The sequence below is a fragment of the Nansenia antarctica genome (assembly GCF_963989245.1).
Source record: "Nansenia antarctica genome assembly, chromosome: 6".
Lineage (NCBI taxonomy): Eukaryota > Metazoa > Chordata > Actinopteri > Argentiniformes > Microstomatidae > Nansenia > Nansenia antarctica.
In genome coordinates, this window is record NC_137676.1 from 48,697,187 (window position 1) to 48,715,547 (window position 18,361).

The following is an 18,361-nucleotide window of genomic DNA, read 5'->3' on the forward strand; positions in this document are numbered from 1 at the left end:
ATTTAATCATTTTGATAATGTAATATGTATTTACTGTAAACATTCCTGTTCATTGCTATAACTGATAATTACATTTTACCCTCATTTGTATGAGGAACACAGAATATTACAATGACACACTGCCCTGTGTGACCAAGCATACTCTGGTCTTCTTTGCTCTTCCAAACCTGTCAGATGAGCATGCTTCTACGTCCAGCCTTCCTATCCTGACTATTTTATTATTAAAATGTTAATTAGACATACTGTATGAACTGAACTTTTGGTGTGTATTTGAGTCATAAAAAAACAGACAAGAGACTTCAATACATTTTTTCTGTAATGTTTATTGTAAAAGTATTTAAGAAATTGTATTCAAAAAGGTATTACAGTGGCATACAATGCGCCTATAGAGGCTATTTGTCTACTGTATGTAGATACTGGACAGTGTATGTAATGTTACTCAAATACACAATGTACATAGATGTATGCATTTGCATACATATAACAAATAATAAGGACATATTTCATGTGAATGCAGTCAAATTATGCATCATGCAAGCGCTGTATTATAGTTAACATAAATATACATATCTTCATTTTAAGAAAGCATTCAGTGCATTTTATTTAGGGAAATAAGATTAATTTCTGTATTACAATTTACTGTAAGATGCCAAAACAAGACAAATACCAGTTATGCCTGGCCATTCGTCTTCCAGCATTAGACATAAGTCAAATTCAACCCAAAGTAATTCAATTATCGATATCTATCAAGCTAACTGTAATAGGGATATAACATCAAAGCTAACTGACCCTTCACTGGTCTCCTCTCATTCATTCTGAATTCCATAAGTGAGTTACGGGAATGCTGCAGGCTACTGTATGTGTCCTACTGTAAATGCACTGCCACTGCTGTGAATCTTTCATTCATCTCATACTGAAATGCTACAATAGGCTACTGCTTTTTTTTAAGCACAGTGGCATATACACATTGACACAGCACTACATCTGCCTAGGAACAGGGTCAACATTTAAGAGTCATTGTGGGAAGACATGTTTCTCATTGGAGCCAAGGTGAGCAGGTTATTCCCAGTCAGATATTAGCAAGGTTGATCTTCCGTGATTCATATGGATCTGTAAAACGGCTGACCATCTCATCTCACACCCAAACGGTAGTTGTGTTTTCTGGAGGTTTCTCCTGGCCGAGATAAAAACAAGGACATTGACACAAACAGCCACCACGATTTACTTGAATATTAGTTGACATGTCAGTTTGCATGTCTCCGATTTGTTTGGAGTGTACCTTCTGTTGTTGAATGTAGACCACAGCATCGTGGACAGTTACAAAAATGTGTTGTGGGTTCATGTAGTTCATCAGCCCACTGGACGTGAGGATCTTCAGCACACTCTCTGTAGGGAGACGTTCTATGACTGTTCCAGACAATACTATTCTACTACATTACCGTGTTACTCCCAAAAGACTGTAAATGTGGCTAAGTGTGAAATGTAGATCATAATCAATATTTGTAATTATTGTTCTATTCGTTTTACTTTAGAAATTTGCCGTTTTCAGTGCAGTCTTACCATTGCAGTTTGCCAAGTATATGCAAACCCCAACTTTCTGGCATTCAATACACATCTGGAAGAAAAAAAAGTCTGATTATTTGTCTAACAGAGGTATACAATAGGTACAGTACAATACACCATGCCTTCATTGACTCACCTGTATGAACAGTCTGGCTCCAGCAACATCAACAAAAATCACACTGCTGCAATCAATAAGCACAGCCTGTACTTCATTCTCAGACGTTTCTGCAGGGAGGGGGGGAAAAGTGAATAAAATATAATGTGTTTCTCAACAAGGAGTGAATTTAATAACCCCAGGCTTATCATGAACATGCACTGTATTCCCTATCATCAATTACCAGATTTAAAGAATTCATTTTCTGATGAAAATGATGTGTTTGCAACACCTCTCTCCTGAAAGACAAAAATAACGTATATATAGTTAAAAGAGTAAACCCAAATGACACCATTTATTATTAATCATTATCCATGATTAATGGTTAGAGTACCGTTACAAATTACACATTTCTACAAGTAGAAAAAAGTTGATTCTGTTTTAAGAGAACACAACATGTCCTTATATGTGCAGTGTATGATATTGCACAACACAGTATAGATTGTATGTAGTGCAGTCTCACCACAGTGTTGACAGCCTCCCTCTCCCTCTTCTCCAGAGCTTTCCTGGCCTTCTCTCTACTGCGGATCCTCTCGGGGGTGAGGCCCAGCAGCCTGCTCATGTCCTCCCTGAAAAAGCTGCGGTTGCCGTAGTAGATGGGTCCATTGTAGGTGAGGATCTTCACCCCTGGAACCTCGTAGCACTGTGGGGAGAGGGCAGATAATTTCACTAAGCCTTCCTAACATTCCCCACACCGTTACACCACCTGAATGAATGAGAAGGTGTACAGGTATTGTTTCCCCGCACTCTGAACTCAAACAAGCCTGTGTCCTCTGTATTGTCAACACACGTGACCATCACCGAAACAATGTTAACCAGCTACTGAAAAGCTATCAATTTGATGGCATGGTTGGGGCATAGTACTATAGTATAGTATAATATAGTGTGTAGATGACCTCTCACCTTGTTGTGGTTTTCTAGAGGTCTGTAGATCTCTGTGTTGCTGGCCCTGCCCAGCACTGAGCACCCAGCCCTGAGGACAATAACATCACTGGGTTTACAAACTGTATGTCTAACTGTTCATGATTACACTTCTTCTCTTTCCCTTGGGTGAGTGTATCAGGTCCATAACCTTCGGAAACAACAGACCTAGGAGGGATAGTAATTCACAGAGCTCTGGTCTACAAGGCTCTATTCTTGCACAGAGGTGTATCTCCAGAGCGTTGCTACTTGCTACTATGTATGGGAAAGGCATAAGGAGTCTGATTATTGCTGCTGATGAATGCAGTAACAATTCCCAATGCTTGACTACAAAGGTTGTTATGCAGGCTAGACAATGTTTACAACTGAGCATTTAGCAATCTTAACGTGTACAGCCACACTGTCTGTAGCTCTGTGTACAGTAACCATGGATCAATTATGCTGTGTGGGGTGAACGCCTACCTCTGTGTACGACAGATGACGGTCATCATTGAGAAGACCACCCCGATGGCGAGACCTAGGTCCACATTGAGTATCACTACAGACAACCACGTCACCAGCCACACTACCTGCACAAACATACAGTTCCAAGTTCACAGGGGTGGTGGATCACCATTGCATGTGTGATGATGATACGACACAGAACATTCAACATAAATGCAACAGAGGAGCTTGTCCAAATGAGCCTAAATCATTGACTCTGTAATTCAGGTCATTAGAGTGTGTATTGATCAAAACAATACATTAGTGGCACATGTATCATGTCTGTCAGTTGATATGAAACGTGTGTAGTTACTTACAAAGTCGATCTTGCTGACTCTCCACAGGTCCGGTAGGTCCTGGAACTGCAGGAACATCTGCCTGAGGCTGGTGACGTTGATACATGCCAGCACTGCCTGGGGAGGGGAGGATACAGAGGAGTCAAACATGGGTGGACATCTGTTTATCCATCAACAGTTCAACTCGGTATCAAGACACAGACACAGACACAGACACAGACACACACACACACACCTTGGGCAGGAAGTAGAACAGAGGACCAATCAGCAGCAGAACGATCAGAACCACCAGACTGGTGAATAGGCCAGATAGCTGGTGGGACAGATCAGAAGGCTGTTTCATTATGCAGAGAATTAATTTAAGCAAACCAATTTCGAATGTGGGATCCACAGAGTTTTTGATAATTTAATATACTGTATCCTTGAAATTACTGTATCATGAAATTATGGGGCTACTAGGATGAATGCCTAGATAGAGATATGACCAGGTGCTGGTTAGTGGTTAAACAAAGAGGAGTAGTATGTCTATAAAACAGATAAAGAGTTGAGTAATGGTTACCTGTGTGTACCCCCCAGCACTCTCCAGGATGTTGGTGGTGGCCAGAGTGGCAGAGCTGGGGAAGCAGGTGAAGAGAGAGGACACAGTGTTGGAGATGCCGTGGGCCAGTAGCTCCTGCAGTTGCAAGACAAACATGTATGGGTTCAATACAAACCAACCAGAGTGTGTGTTGAGTTTCCAGTATTGGATTGTATCAGTGGAAGACCACTGCACCTGGTTTGGGTTGATGGAGTAGCCATGCTTATCTGCGTAGATCATTGCCAGAGAGACAGACACAGCATAACCCACAAAAGTGATGGCTACCGTGTCTCCGGCAACTTCCGGTAATGTGTGCAGCGCAGGCATCCGTGGACTAGGGAAGCTGGAAATATGAGAACCAAAGACAGGTTGATAAAGGAAAAATAAAATCATTTCTGGACATCTTTTAGGTACTGTAATGATGACAACACTAGCTACCTAAAAATGCTTTGATAGTGATTACTTACCCTGCAGGGATGTGGCCTACGATCTGAATGTCATATGTAGAGTCCAGAGAGGAGGCATAGGTCACTCCTGTTGCTATAATGACCTGAGGGGGAACATTACATGTAGATCAACATTATCAATATCAAGTCTGGACAATTCATGACTGGAAAGTATTCTGAAATAAAAAGGTGAGATTGTGTTCATTATAATGAAAAGTAGATGTGGTGGACTTACCGTGAGGATCTCTACAGGGATGGGTGTGCGCAGGCGTTGGCGGAAGCGCATGTTGACCTCCTTCACAGGCACCAGGATGGCCAGGCACACCAGGGAGATCAGCAGCTCTGCCATATTAGTGTGAGGCAGGTTCTCCATCACAGACGCAAGGGTCTGGAAATGGAAAATGCCTAATCATATTTCGACAGCTCTCTCAGTCCTTTATCATTCCCTGAAATACTTCACTAATAACACCATGATCATGTAGTATATCAGGCTGCTGACCTTGAAGAGGGAGAAGGGTCCGGTGTGGCGAGGGAGCCGCAGTCCCAGCATGCTCTGTAGCTGTGAGATGGTGACGTGGAAGGCAGCGGCGCTGGTGAAAGCCTTGACGATGGGCTCTGACAGATATGTGGAAAGGAACCCCAACTGGAGCCCAAACATGCATAGCTGGGGAATAACACCCAATTAGGGCTACAGTCTAACCATCATAGATGCATTCCCTCATTCCCTGTTTATTTTCAATAACTCATCTCGAGAATATTGTAAATATTACATTTTGATGTTGCATCAGTTTGCATCAGACCATTGTTCTCTTAAATTGCCACACAACATTATCTGGGATAGACAAAATTGCCTTTTTTCACCATAGTACAGTTACATTGATTACATCAATAGTCTCCTCTAGTTCTCACCATCATAATCCCTGAGAGCAGGGCTACAGCCGAGGCCACACCGATCCTCTGGGCCTCGAAGTCTGCAGCCTCAGGACTGCTGGAGTTCAGCTCCAGAGGGGTGGGGACCAGCTGTTCCACCACAGAGCCAGTCATCAGACTCACCACAGCAAATGTACCTGGGACACCACAGCACATTGTCTCAACTATTTACTGCCATTGCTATTTTCTATAAATACCATGACTATTTTGGATAATACACCAGAATATTTGGAGAGAGAGCACCACAAGGGTCATTTTTGTGAGAGTCTTACCAGTGGAAACGTGACGTCCTGTTCCAAAAAGCATGTAGAGGACTACAGGAAAGAAGGAGGTGTAGAGGCCATAGATGGGCGCCACAGAAGTGAGTAGTGCAAAGGCCATACCTGTTTCGGGAAGAGAAAACCATGATCATGTACTATAAAACACTAAGCCTCTATTACTTAATGTTCACTTCTGAAATAAAAGGGGGATTCTGTCAAATGTATTTCAATGTTAGACTTCAATGTTAAACGTTCAATCAATGTTAGACTTCAATGTTAAACTTTCAATCAATGTTAGACTTCAATGTATGTAAGCAGTTTGCTCCTATGTTCAGTATTTCTCTAGGGCTACCCCGTGTTCTGAGTCATAACAATGTAATTGGGACGTTTTATAAATTGTATATTTAATATTGCTGTATTCCAATAACATCTCTCTGCTGTAGGCTACTCCAAATAAAAATCAACTATTGGTGTAGAAGTAAACTGTTAATTTCGCTACGTTTATGTCAACTTGAAAGCTGTCTACTTGAGATCAATCACATATGATTGGTTAGTCTACTTGAGATCAATCAAATATGATTGGTTAGTATACTTGAGATCAATCAAATATGATTGGTTAGTATACTTGAGATCAATCAAATATGATTGGTTAGTATACCGCCGTAACCTTGACACACGTGAGACGGGAACTCCGTTGTGTATTAATACGTTTAAATATGTCGTGCTCACACTACAAAGTAACACTTGAGAGGGTAAGTTCATCAATATTTGTCAACTAATTATTACCTGAGTGACTTAAATTGCTCTACCTTACGCACCAAAGTTTGAAGTTGGACTCACCTTGCGGAATGTGAAGTATTCCAACAGTTAGACCCGCTATCGTATCCCCTAATATCCATTTCTTTAGCCTGTACTTCGGCAACCAGTTGAAAATGGGCACACGTTCCCTCAACAGGTGGAGACAGGCTCCCCGGGAACACCTGCACCGTTCGGCGAGCTTCTCTCGAAACTGGACACGTTCATTTGGCTTGTCCTCGGTACCATAAGACTGCCTGAAACGGTCCTCGGTGTAGATATTCCTGTACACAGCCACAGAAGCGCTCATGTCGTCCTTCCAGGTAAGTGGTTCAGTTGACTAGTTGAAGAAAAAAGTTCAAGTAATCTCGAGGAGGCAGAAAAGATGCTCTCTCTACTGCCTCTCATATAGCAGACTCTGGTTTGGCACCAGGAACCATTGTATTTTCCTGTCAGGTGTTTTTTAGCCAATGACAGCTCAAAGCTGAACCTTTTTGTTATTGTTTTGAAACTGCTTTGAAAGGGTTATTACATCCTTGCCTGGCAGAGACCCTTTAAAAGGTGTGCTTGTCCAACTTCTTTGTTGATGGATGTGGACAACAATCCTCCGGGTCCTACTGCTAAAGGCTTTTTACTTCTGAAAAGAATTAACAAAAAAACAACACCCATACTCTCTTCCTATCCCTTACACATACACAATCCACCGCCCCCCATCCCCACTTCACTATGTAGTACTTGACTATTCAAAGGCCCTTCCTCTTGGTCTGCCCCCTAGAGATCGTATAGGGGGTAGAAGTCATACAATGTACAGCTCTGTGTGAAAGTCCCACAGAGATCAAAGTGGTATTGTTGCTGAAGTGGAGGTGTAACCTCAAACCATATCTATTAGCAATTATTATAGGTGGTCATTTCCGAGAGCGATGGATATCTGTAATGGCCCTTGGTGTTTAGATCGCATAGCCATAGGGAATAAGTCTGGAACCTAGAGACCTCTGTGAAACCTAATCACTTGTGAGCTGGGGTCCATTGATCAAACCACACCTTGATTGATGATGAGTGAGCATTTTTGTGATGCACTCCTGTCACAAGGAAGAGGATACCAAAGTAAGAATAAAGATCTTCATCAAATATAGCACAATTTAAGCACTAATGTCTAAAAAATAATTCAGAAGTCAACCTACTGTATACAAACGATCCTTAATAGTGAGAAATGAGTGAGGCAGTTTCTCCTGTCAAAAAACGGAAGAGTGAACGTGTTGCAGGTCACTAAGCTTGGCTAGCAAAACCATTTGCCTGTCAAATCCTACTATAATATAAACATTCAATGAGGGAGACAGAGATTGTAATCTAATGAGGTTCAATCAGACTCCAGTGAAAACAAACAATGATACAATGTAAGCGGAAACATTATTTTGGTTAGAGCCCACTATTGAGCCCCATGAATGAATCCCTCCCTGCCAAAGTGGTGCTGGGTTCCATGCAGAGCCACACGCATGCATGCAGGCAGACAGGCACTCGAAGGCAGGTCGCTCCACTGCCATAGCATAACACAGACCATCAGTGTTACTGATGGAGAAGTGATGTTTGGCCTTGATGTAAGATGAGGCAACATATAAAATCCCAACTGTATATATACACACACACACACACACAAACACACACACACACACACACACACACACACACACACACACACACACACACACACACACACACACACACACACACACACACACAGAAATGTCTGGGTGTCTCAGAGGGGTCTAGTGTAGCCCTGATAAATGTCTCCCAATTATAGGATTAACATTGATGTTACATTTAACAGCAAGCCAGGAACTTTGTTTCAGGAACCTTTTGTACCATATTGTAGTTTCATGAGTGAGAGTAAATAAACTTGATAAACTTGATTTTGGAGCCAAGGAGAGTGTAGGCAAGCGGTCCAGCAACGCATCCAGAATCCAAGCATAGGCTGGACACTTTCCAAAATGTGATGTGTCTCCATCTCACTTATGTTGGAAATTAATGAAACAAGCAGAAATGTGGCGCGATGTTTTTGTTCCGATCCCATATTCCTAGAATTCATTTGACTCTAGTGGACTGGAGATGCTGTGATATAAGGGTCTGCTTTTAAAAGAATGTGGCCATTGTCTTCATCAGCTCTAGAGGATTTATGAACACACTGACGGCGTGGTGTGTCTGGTGGCTGTTTAAACAAGATATTAATCAGCGGTAAAAGGAACAATGCGTTGAATGGAAGAGGATATGGAGCATTAACCCCAAAGCTCTAGACGAAGCCCAACTCCAAGACATGGACAGGTCACAATAAACTCAAACAATGACAATGTAAATACCATAGTGACACTGGGATCCACAGTGGGTAGTTCATATATACAATCTTATCAAGGTGGACACCCTAATGACCTTACACTGACAAAAAATGCAGTATGACACTTTAAAGGGGCAATCTGGGATTTGTACATGCATTTTACTTTGGAATGCATGGGATATACCTATTGATTCTTGAAGAACATAACTTAAAATGTCTCTTGGTCTTAGATCAACTGTCTTACCCCTTCATAACCTAAAATATAAGCTTATATTAATCCATTGTTTATAAACAATACAATTGTAAACCAACACTATAGCTTCAAATATGGTTAAAACTCTTGCATTTGTTGCTCTGTCTATGAAATTGAGTGGTTACATTTCTCCAGACCCATCTCTACGCTGTTTACCAAAAAAGTGTTGTTGTTGTTTGGGCCCCAGATTGCCCCTTAAGAACTTTTTTAATATATAAAGTATAGGTGTGGCAGGTTTTGGAGAGACTTTGTCGATCGTGCGTTGCAGTTAATGAACCAATACATTATTTCAATTGAAGGGGATTATCACCCATGTGAGATTTGTGAAACCTAAGTCTTAAGTCTAAGATAATGATAGAACATGATAGAATGATATAGTACAACACTGCAGCACTGTCTTTAAATTATATAAAGTAAAGTGTTTTTACTGTACTGTGGCATCGTCGTTATTATTCATATTGCTGAACTATTGCTTTTATTTAGAAGATGAGTCATCTTCTTGTAAGAAATAATGTCTTGGAAGAAGACTGATGGGGAGTTCTGAGGGTCATACAAAAATAGACTAATCTCTGATAGCAACTTTAGTTATGTTTGGCAAAATGTCTTATGATCCCATTTTCCTTGTTGCATAATCATTAATTACATTATAAAAAAATATCTCATCCACCCCCTGTCTCCTCCATGCTGAGTGTGTGTCCTGATCCCCCTGGGTTAAGAGGGACTGTTATTTGCAGGGTTGTTCTATTCTTCTTGGCCTGGGAGGGGTTGCAGTGATTTTGTGTGCTATAGTTCCTCCTATTGTTCTTTATCTCCTTTATGGGAGGCTTGTTCTGACCCCCTGTGGCATGTCCTTTGGATCTGACCTCGTCTATGAGGCTGGTGGCCACCCTCTCCTTGTGTCTCCCCGTCTCCTTACCTCTCCCATCCTTTTCCGCTCACTCAGCGCCTCTCCATACATTTAGGCCTACAGTACACCAACACATTCTCCTTTTTCTTTTCTTGCCCAACTCCATGCTCATATAGTCAAAGTCAATGTTGTTCTTAAAAGTTTTCTTCAGCACAATGCTGTTACCTGCTATTTGAACCAGTCCACAGAACTTCCTATGTACTGTACACCCAATATACAAACAACAAGGCTCTGCATCTACTGTAGATTATTCTATTCCCAGTACATTGCCAAGTTTTGTAAAAATGTTGGACCACATTCTTTGAGTCATTTCACATTCATAGAGCATATGTAATGAAGTAGTTATTCTTTGTTACATCTCCAACTAGTATCAATGAGTAATAGAATCAGTCTTCCCATTCTACTAGAGGCACCTCTATGCATGGTTGTACAGCAGTTAATTAAGCTTGTCTGGATCTCCCTAGATGACTTATGCTATGATCTAATTACTGTACCTCTTGTAAAATATCCTAGGAAATGTTCCTCCCAAATCCCTCTCCAACATTCTCCTGAGAACCTTAAGTTTTTCAATGCCCCCCCCTTTCCTCCTACCCTGGTTCGCTTTTTCAAATTCAACTCCTTGATAATTCTTAGAAGTGGAGGGAGTAATAACACTGTGAAATGTGTCAATTAACAGGATGTTCGCATTTTACAGAACAACCATATTCATGGTCTGAGAGGTCTATTGTAGAGCTCCCTAATTTCTTCTGATGAACAACCCTTGGCCTGTGACATACAGTACACACCAACCCTGTCCTCCCCTCGTCAGACATCTGTGTCGTCCATCTCCGGGCAGCACACTCTTACCCTTCCCATGTGTCTGGCTGACATCCACCTGGCTCCCTCTAGACACAAGTCTGACGTGTGGGTGTGCTTATGCTGCATTCTTCACAATGGTGTTGTTTAATGTCATTGTTGAGGTAGCAGTAATTGCTAGGTCTGCATTAGTGGCCCATAAACACATGCTTGATTACAGCAACTCTTTTAAAAGATGATTGAAATTATGTAATAATTAGGTCTCGAGTCGGGTAAAGGGAGTGTGCTTTGAAGGGTGTGTGAGGTCCTTTTGCTCATCGCATGTTTGGGATTGTGTCTAAACAATGACTCTCAGAGGTCAAGGTGTTGTCTGAGCAGCCAGTCTATCCTCTGAGGAGAACAAAAGGTCAGCCCTGGTTCCTATTCTGGCTTTCCTCTCCTTGATTCTGCTGCTGCTCCAGTCACTGCCCTATCCTGTCATAGGGTGTCACGATATGGTGCCATGGATGAAAGGGGAACAAAAACTAAACTGTGTTTAGTCCCATCAGTGTATGTCTGCCCCTCACAGCACCACACGGTCTGTGAAGCTTCTGATTAAACTGCTTTAAATTGTGCTCTTTGTTCTTTTATGGTGATATTACGTGATTACGGCCAGAGAGTGCCTTGCCCTGTCAAAGACAGCCCCAATAATGCAAATGTGTTGTTTTTTCTCTGCTACATTAGGCCACATTATTGTCAGAGATGTCTAATAGAAAGAAATTAAATATTGTGAGCACACTGGCTTTCATGCTACTTCACACTGACGTATGTGAGGAAGATACCAATGTATTGATTGATTGATTGATTATACTTTATTGTCCCCGAAGGGAAACTTGTCTTGGGCATGGTACTTTCATGCTTCAAGTGCAACAGAGACGATACATACAACATACAGTAGGCAAAGTAAACAACAGGACAGCAACAAACATTGAGTGACATTGGCAGCAGTTTCCACCTGGACAAGGCATCATTTGGTATAAATATATATTACACATAACCCTTCAAGTGGTGTTTTCGAATATTGCACATGGCCCTTCAAGTGGTGTCTAAGATAAAGTGCAGGTGCTGGTGATCATGTCCTAATCATCGTTTCTGCTTGAGCGAATTGATTAGTTTAATGGAGAATGGGACAAATGATAGTTTTAAGAGCTTATAATTACATCTTGGCATGCGAAGCCTTCTACCTAGAGGGAGAACTTCGTATTCTGTGGAGAGCGGTTGTTGGGGGTCTGCGATGATCTTATTAGCCTTGTCCAGGACAGTTTTTTCATATAGTTTATTTAGGATCACATAGTCTCTTTCACCTACAATTTTCATGCCTGTTTTGTGAATGCTGACTAGTCTGTTTTTTTGTTGTACAGTTAAGTTGCCAAACCACACAATTATTCCATATCTGATTACACTTTCAACAATGGACTGATAGAACATTCTCATGATCTGCTTTCTCACCTCATAAAGTCTGAGTCGCCTCAGGTGATAAAGCCTCTGCTGTAGTTTGTTACATAAGCTGTCTAAGTGTGTATTCCAGCAGAGATGGTTGTCTAATTGAATACCTAAGTATTTATAAGAGGGCACCTGGATGATTGTTTGGTCTTTAATGACCACAGGCTCATGGTCAGTTACCTGCCTTGGGTCTAACACAACCTCCTGAGTTTTGGTGAGGTTTAAGATGAGATGAATGAATGAATGAATGAATGAATGGTCTTTATTGTCATTGATATAGTACAGGTACCAAACAACGAAATTTGGGAGGGGGGGCTCCCCTGGTGCTAGGAAAAAAAAAACTAAAAACAGAAAGGGAAAAGAGCTGGTTTACATAAATAAAGGCTATGTACACTATCCACTATACTATACTATACCGCTTCAGCCATTAGACCTCTGCAGCTCATCCAGAATGCTGCTGCCCGGCTGGTATTTAACCTCCCCAAATACTCGCATGTCACCCCTCTCCTTCGCACCCTGCACTGGCTCCCGATAGCAGCTCGCATCAGATTCAAGACCCTGGTGCTTGCATACCAGGCAGCTAAAGGGACAGCCCCTGCCTACCTGAAGGAAATGGTAACCCCCCAAACCCCTGCCCGCTCACTCCGCTCCTCCACCTCGGCTGGCCGACTGGCCCCACCTCCTCTACACAGCAGTCGGGCTGCCCGATCACGTCTCTTCACAACACTGGCTCCCCGCTGGTGGAATGAGCTCCCCACGGCTGTCAGAACGGCAGAGTCACTACCCATCTTCCGTCGTAGACTGAAGACCCATCTCTTCAGGTTACATCTTAACTGCTCCTCCTGAGACATCTTCTGACCCTCACCACTACGTCTCCTAAAGACACCCGCTTTCCCCTCTACTGTGTCCCTAAGAACTTCTATTGCCCCCCTTGTACTGTTTCTCAGTTTCTCCAGTAATATAAAAATTTTTTTTTTTTAGTAGAAGGCGATAATAGGGAGAAGGTTTTTCCTTCTATCAGTGGCCCCGGGCCCGAGCTAGAGTACTCTTCCTGCAACGAATGGTGGACTGCTGATTCACATGCTTAGTATTCAAATGTATTGATTGTAAGTCGCTTTGGAATAAGGCGTCTGCTAAATGCCAAAAATGTAAATGTAAAAATAAAACACTGTGCTGTACTCTATGCTATGCTATACCTATTCTAACATTTCCTATCTCTGAACCTTATGTACCCGAGGGTTGTCATATTGCACATAGTGTTATTGCACATTCATTTAAAGTGTCGCAGTTTGCAGGTTTGAAATGTTCACAGTTGTGTTTCAGTATTGCACTTGATTACAATCTAGTAGCTGCCATCAAATTGGTTGCTGTCGCACCATTTAGTGAATATGTTAATCTCATCATGGAGCACCGAGGGGTCTGTATCTTTATCAAGGAGACTTAGAATTGCAGTGTCGTCTGCATATTTTATAATATGGTTGCTTGGTTGCTTACTTTTACAGTCGTTGGTGTATACTGAGAAGAGATATGGGGACAGAACGCAACCTTGGGGGACACCTGTACTGCAGTGTTTAGTCACTGACAGTGTTCCATTGACTTTCACTTGCTGTTCTCTTTCTAACATGAAGGAATGGATCCATTTGATTAAAGTACTATTGACACCCATGTCTTTGAGCTTTCCTAAGAGCACGTGGGGTTGTACCGTATTAAAGGCGGAACTAAAGTCAACAAACATAATTCGGTCATAGGCCTTTTTGTTCTCGAGGTGCTTGGATACAGAATGTGTGATATAGAGAATAGCATCCTCCGTGCTACGGTTCTGTTTATAGGCAAATTGAAAAACATCTAGCAGTGGGTCAATGTGTTTTCTAAGCAGAGACAGTACATATCGTTCAAAACATTTAATCACAATGGAAGTTAGAGCAATGGGGCGGAAGTCATTATTCTCCATGGCACGAGGTTTTGTATCGGTTTTGTATCGGTAAACAGACCTTTATCAGGGTGTTTACAGACATGTCAGAGACATCTGCAACATTGAGAGTGTTTAACCACCAGCTGGTTGTGGGGTTTGTGTGAATAGAGTGATATTGTGTCGGAGAACGTGCTTTGTCCTTATCCTCAGAGGGAGGCCAAGGTTCCCTGGGGGGGCTTGGTGGGTTGTGTCACTTCCTGGCCCATGCTGGAGCATTGTGCAGCTCAAGTGCACAGCGGCGACACAGCCTTGAACCTCATTGGAAGAGCTGCTGCTGCATTGTCTGCATCTCTACCTCTCCAAACCAGGAGCCCTCCCACCACCTTCACTTTTAACCATAAAGCCATATAGGCAATTGCAAGGTAACAGAATGATGCCAGGATTTTTTTTACTTTATGCCAATTTTTACAAACCCTTGATAGCCAAATTTAACAAAACATACAACTCCATACACAAAGATTACTTATAACAATTACAACTAAAAATGTAAAAAAAAGAAACTTAACATGTAACAAAATTACCATAAGATCTCCCTGGGTTTTTTATGTTCTATAATCATGTTTGCCCAAAACTCTTTAAATGTAAATATATGCTCCAAATTAAGATTCAACCATGTCTGCACAAAGAGTGGGGTGTAAGCTATCATATGATACCTTGAGTTTGAAAACATATGTTTTGGTTGTTGAGCTACAGTAAGTGAAGAATAACTGTTGCAGAATAACTAAATTGGCCCCCTACATAAATACATAATTTGGGGATTTTAATGTAATTCTGTACATGATGATATAGCTAAAATAGTTAAACAACAGTAGAAATATATGATAGACTCTAATTAAGGTAATAATGTATTATTTTATCAACTTATATACAGTCCCTGCACAGGTAATGGGACAGTGAAGCATTTTTTCTTCTTTTGGCTCTACACTCCAAGAGATTGTTTAAAATCCAATCAAACAATTACTATGAGGTTAAAGTAGAGATTCTCATTTTATTTGATGGTATTTGTGTACATATTGGTTTCACTATCCAGAAATGACATCACTTTGTATGCATCGTCCCCCTATTCTAGGATACCCAAATGTAATCTCAATGAAAGTTAAGGAAGCTATTATTAGGCTGGAATTGTATTTATTTGTTTGAATCCAGAAACATAGCCAAAACCGTAGGCTTGCCAAAATCAACAGTTTGGAACATCATTAAAGAGAAACAACTGTCCCACAGATCACAAACAATTTCCAGGAGGTAGGTGTGAATGTGTCAGACACTGCCATCTGCAGAATACGTCACCAGCCAAACTACAGACCCTTCACTGCAAAGTGCAAACTACCCTCAAAAAGGAAGGTCAGGTTACAATTTGCTAAAAAGTACCTAAAACGCCTGCAGAGGTCTGGAAAAAGGTTTTGTCGACAGATAAGATGAAGGGTCAACAAGTGGAAAGGTTTTGGACTGGTCAAATTAACCTTCAGATTAAAAATCCAATATAACATGCATTTCATTTCCTGATGATAAGATTTTATGCAAAAAGACCTCAAAACAAACAACTGAAGATCACTGCAATACAGCTTCACCAGAAGATGCCCGGAGTCTTGTGCATTCAGTGGGTTGCAGACTTTAGACAGTTATTGCATGCAAAGGATTGTACAGCAAATACTAAACATGAGTGCTTCATTTGGACATGATCAATCTGTCCCATTTCTTTTGGGTATCATGAAATAGGGGGACAATGCATAACAAGTGGTGTCATTTCTGACTGGTCCAACCAATGTGTACACAAATACCATAAAATAAAAGCGAGATAATCTCTATTTTAACCTCATTAATTGTTTGATTTCAAATCCAAACTTTTGGAGTGTAGAAACAATACTTGAAGTGTACACTGTGCCATTACTTATGCAGGGCACTGTATAACATTATAAAGGGAAATTTATAAAAACTCACAACATATTGTATATCTGACTTTGAAACCCTTAATTTAATGTGATTTATATGATGATATATATTGGTTCCTGTTTATTTTTCTTCATTGTACAAAAAGAAAATAGCCTACACTTTTGGCAGCAAAGAACCGATTTGGAGACATTACATACAAGTATGCCAATGTCATGTATAGAACCGGAAACCCTGCAATCTGCTCCTACTTTGCCTCAGAGATGGCCTCTGAAAATGTTCTTTATTGTCTGTAACCAGTTTGGGAAGAATCCTAAGAATCGGTCTTAGAGACACCACACCATATGTGTCAGTGCGCTCTTGATAAATAGATAAATCCCTTGATGTCTTTGTGAGGATATTGATGCAGTGGTTTGTAACTACTAATGTATGATTTCCTACTGTAGGAAATCACAGGCTGGCGAACCATTTTTTGAACCGATTTTGATTTGGTCATTCTGTGCTAAACAAACTGGTTTTATTCCTTATTAATTCATAAACTAAATCAATATCAGTAAAAACACTACAAGTATTTGATAGGTCTACCGAATACGTCTTACTTCAGGTAAGTTTCATTATCCTAGTTCCTGAGAAATGTGAAAACTGAATGACCTGGAAACTGGTGATTCTTACAGCATTACAAAGCCATAGCATTTCCCCAAAACAAACTTTACGTGTTGATATTAGTTTACCTGGGTCTATACTTTAACTTTAATGGGGATTGATGTTTTTCTAAAGACCTTTTCTGTTAGATACTTTTCCATATGTTTGACCAGAAGTCAAAGCCTTTGCTTATCCCTATTCTTATGATGGAAGATGGGTCCTTTTACACAGAACTGTACCCATATAGGCATCCACAGGGAACTCCTCAGACTGTCATATAAGATATCTGCAGTAGTCGTAGAACAGACGTTGGTATCACAGGAGAGCAATGAAAGCCAGCTACTCTGCGCTAAAGTTGAAGGACTCTTTGCTGGAACGAGAACTGATATCAGTGGAAATCAATGTAACTTTGTTTTCTATTGTAATTTAAACTATAGTAATTGCTTTGCCTGACAGTTTAGCATTTTCAGTTCACAGTCCCATCCTCTTTGTGCTTTTTGTGCGAAAATAAGCCACAGAGAGGGTCTAGAGAGGTGGGAGGGGAGGGGACAGCCGATTGCGTAAAACCACTACAGTACCTCTGCGGGCATGTGCATGAGGCTTTTGTGGAGTAGGTCCTCGAGATGCATCAGTGCAGCCAGGCCCACCTCACCTAAAGTTCAGTACACGTCACCTGTGCTCACTGGCCGCAGTGTTGATTCAGCGGCTTCAGCAGCTTCGGTCTTTGCAGTTGTTACTGCATCATTGATGTGGGAATAAATCATTGTATTTTATTTTTTTTGCCACTTCTCTCGATTGTACCTAGCAATCTGGCTGCTGTCTGACTGCTTTACCAAACAAAGACAATCCAATAGCCAACTATAGCCCACAAGCTACTGTATGTTTTTCTTCTGAAACATTACACCCTAGTTTCTGTCTATAGCAACATCAATAGGATGTTAAGTTAGAAGGCAATATTCTACAGGGCTGTAATCACCACCGGGAAATGAAGAGCTGTGATCCCATCCACTGACAGTTTCCTATGTAATCCCCATAGATGCATAGATCAGTCAGCAGCAGCAGCACTACTCTCATACATTCATTCTCCTTGAGCTCACTGTGCCAGGTCCATGTGGACCTCAGAGACTGGGCTTGGACTGCTGTGTCTGAAGCTCATGGACACTGGCTGGCCATGCCCCTGTGCTCTCTCATTGATCTGCCCACTGACCCAAGGAAGTGCTGAGGGCTGCTTCATCAGCAAACCCCTACTTGAGCACGTAGCAGGCTGATGTCAGCAGGGCGAGGGACAGGCAGAGGTGGACCCTTCAGGGTCACTACTGCCAGACGACTTTCCTGCCCAACAGCATTATCATAGATCCTGGAAAATCCGGACTGGAAACCCTAGACTGGAGGACAAATTGGTATGGTATTAGACATTGCTTCTATAGTTTCAGTGTTGCATGGCTTCTCAGCCTGAGGCTTCCCTTGTGAATGAACAATCCAGGGTTTGTTCTTTATTTGCCTGCTCCTTTCCTTTATGGGCATCATAACATGAAAGAAACTCCATGGGACCAAATATAAAAGTGGTACCCCTCTCACTCTCCATATCCTCTCCCTTCTCGTCTCCTCTGTCGCCTTTTCCTTGCTCCCACCCTTAACCCCTGAGCCCTGTCAGAAAAGCATCAAAGGGCGT

General features: G+C 41.5%; 1 protein-coding gene across 1 annotated transcript; it reads right to left on the reverse strand.

Moving 5' to 3' along the window:
• Nucleotides 1-678: 678 nt before the first annotated feature.
• On the reverse strand, nucleotides 679-6,735 carry slc26a10 (solute carrier family 26 member 10; the record flags this gene model as incomplete). The annotated part of the gene is made up of 18 exons (XM_080533877.1): nucleotides 679-1,174; nucleotides 1,280-1,386; nucleotides 1,561-1,615; nucleotides 1,700-1,788; nucleotides 1,902-1,956; nucleotides 2,181-2,360; nucleotides 2,621-2,690; nucleotides 3,101-3,207; nucleotides 3,439-3,534; nucleotides 3,653-3,730; nucleotides 3,977-4,090; nucleotides 4,190-4,337; nucleotides 4,462-4,544; nucleotides 4,676-4,828; nucleotides 4,940-5,104; nucleotides 5,350-5,507; nucleotides 5,643-5,753; nucleotides 6,471-6,735. 18 exons carry the CDS (start codon nucleotides 6,733-6,735, stop codon nucleotides 1,136-1,138), a joined length of 2,073 nt encoding a protein of 690 aa, XP_080390003.1. The 3' UTR covers nucleotides 679-1,135.
• Between the last annotated feature and the right edge of the window lie 11,626 nt (nucleotides 6,736-18,361).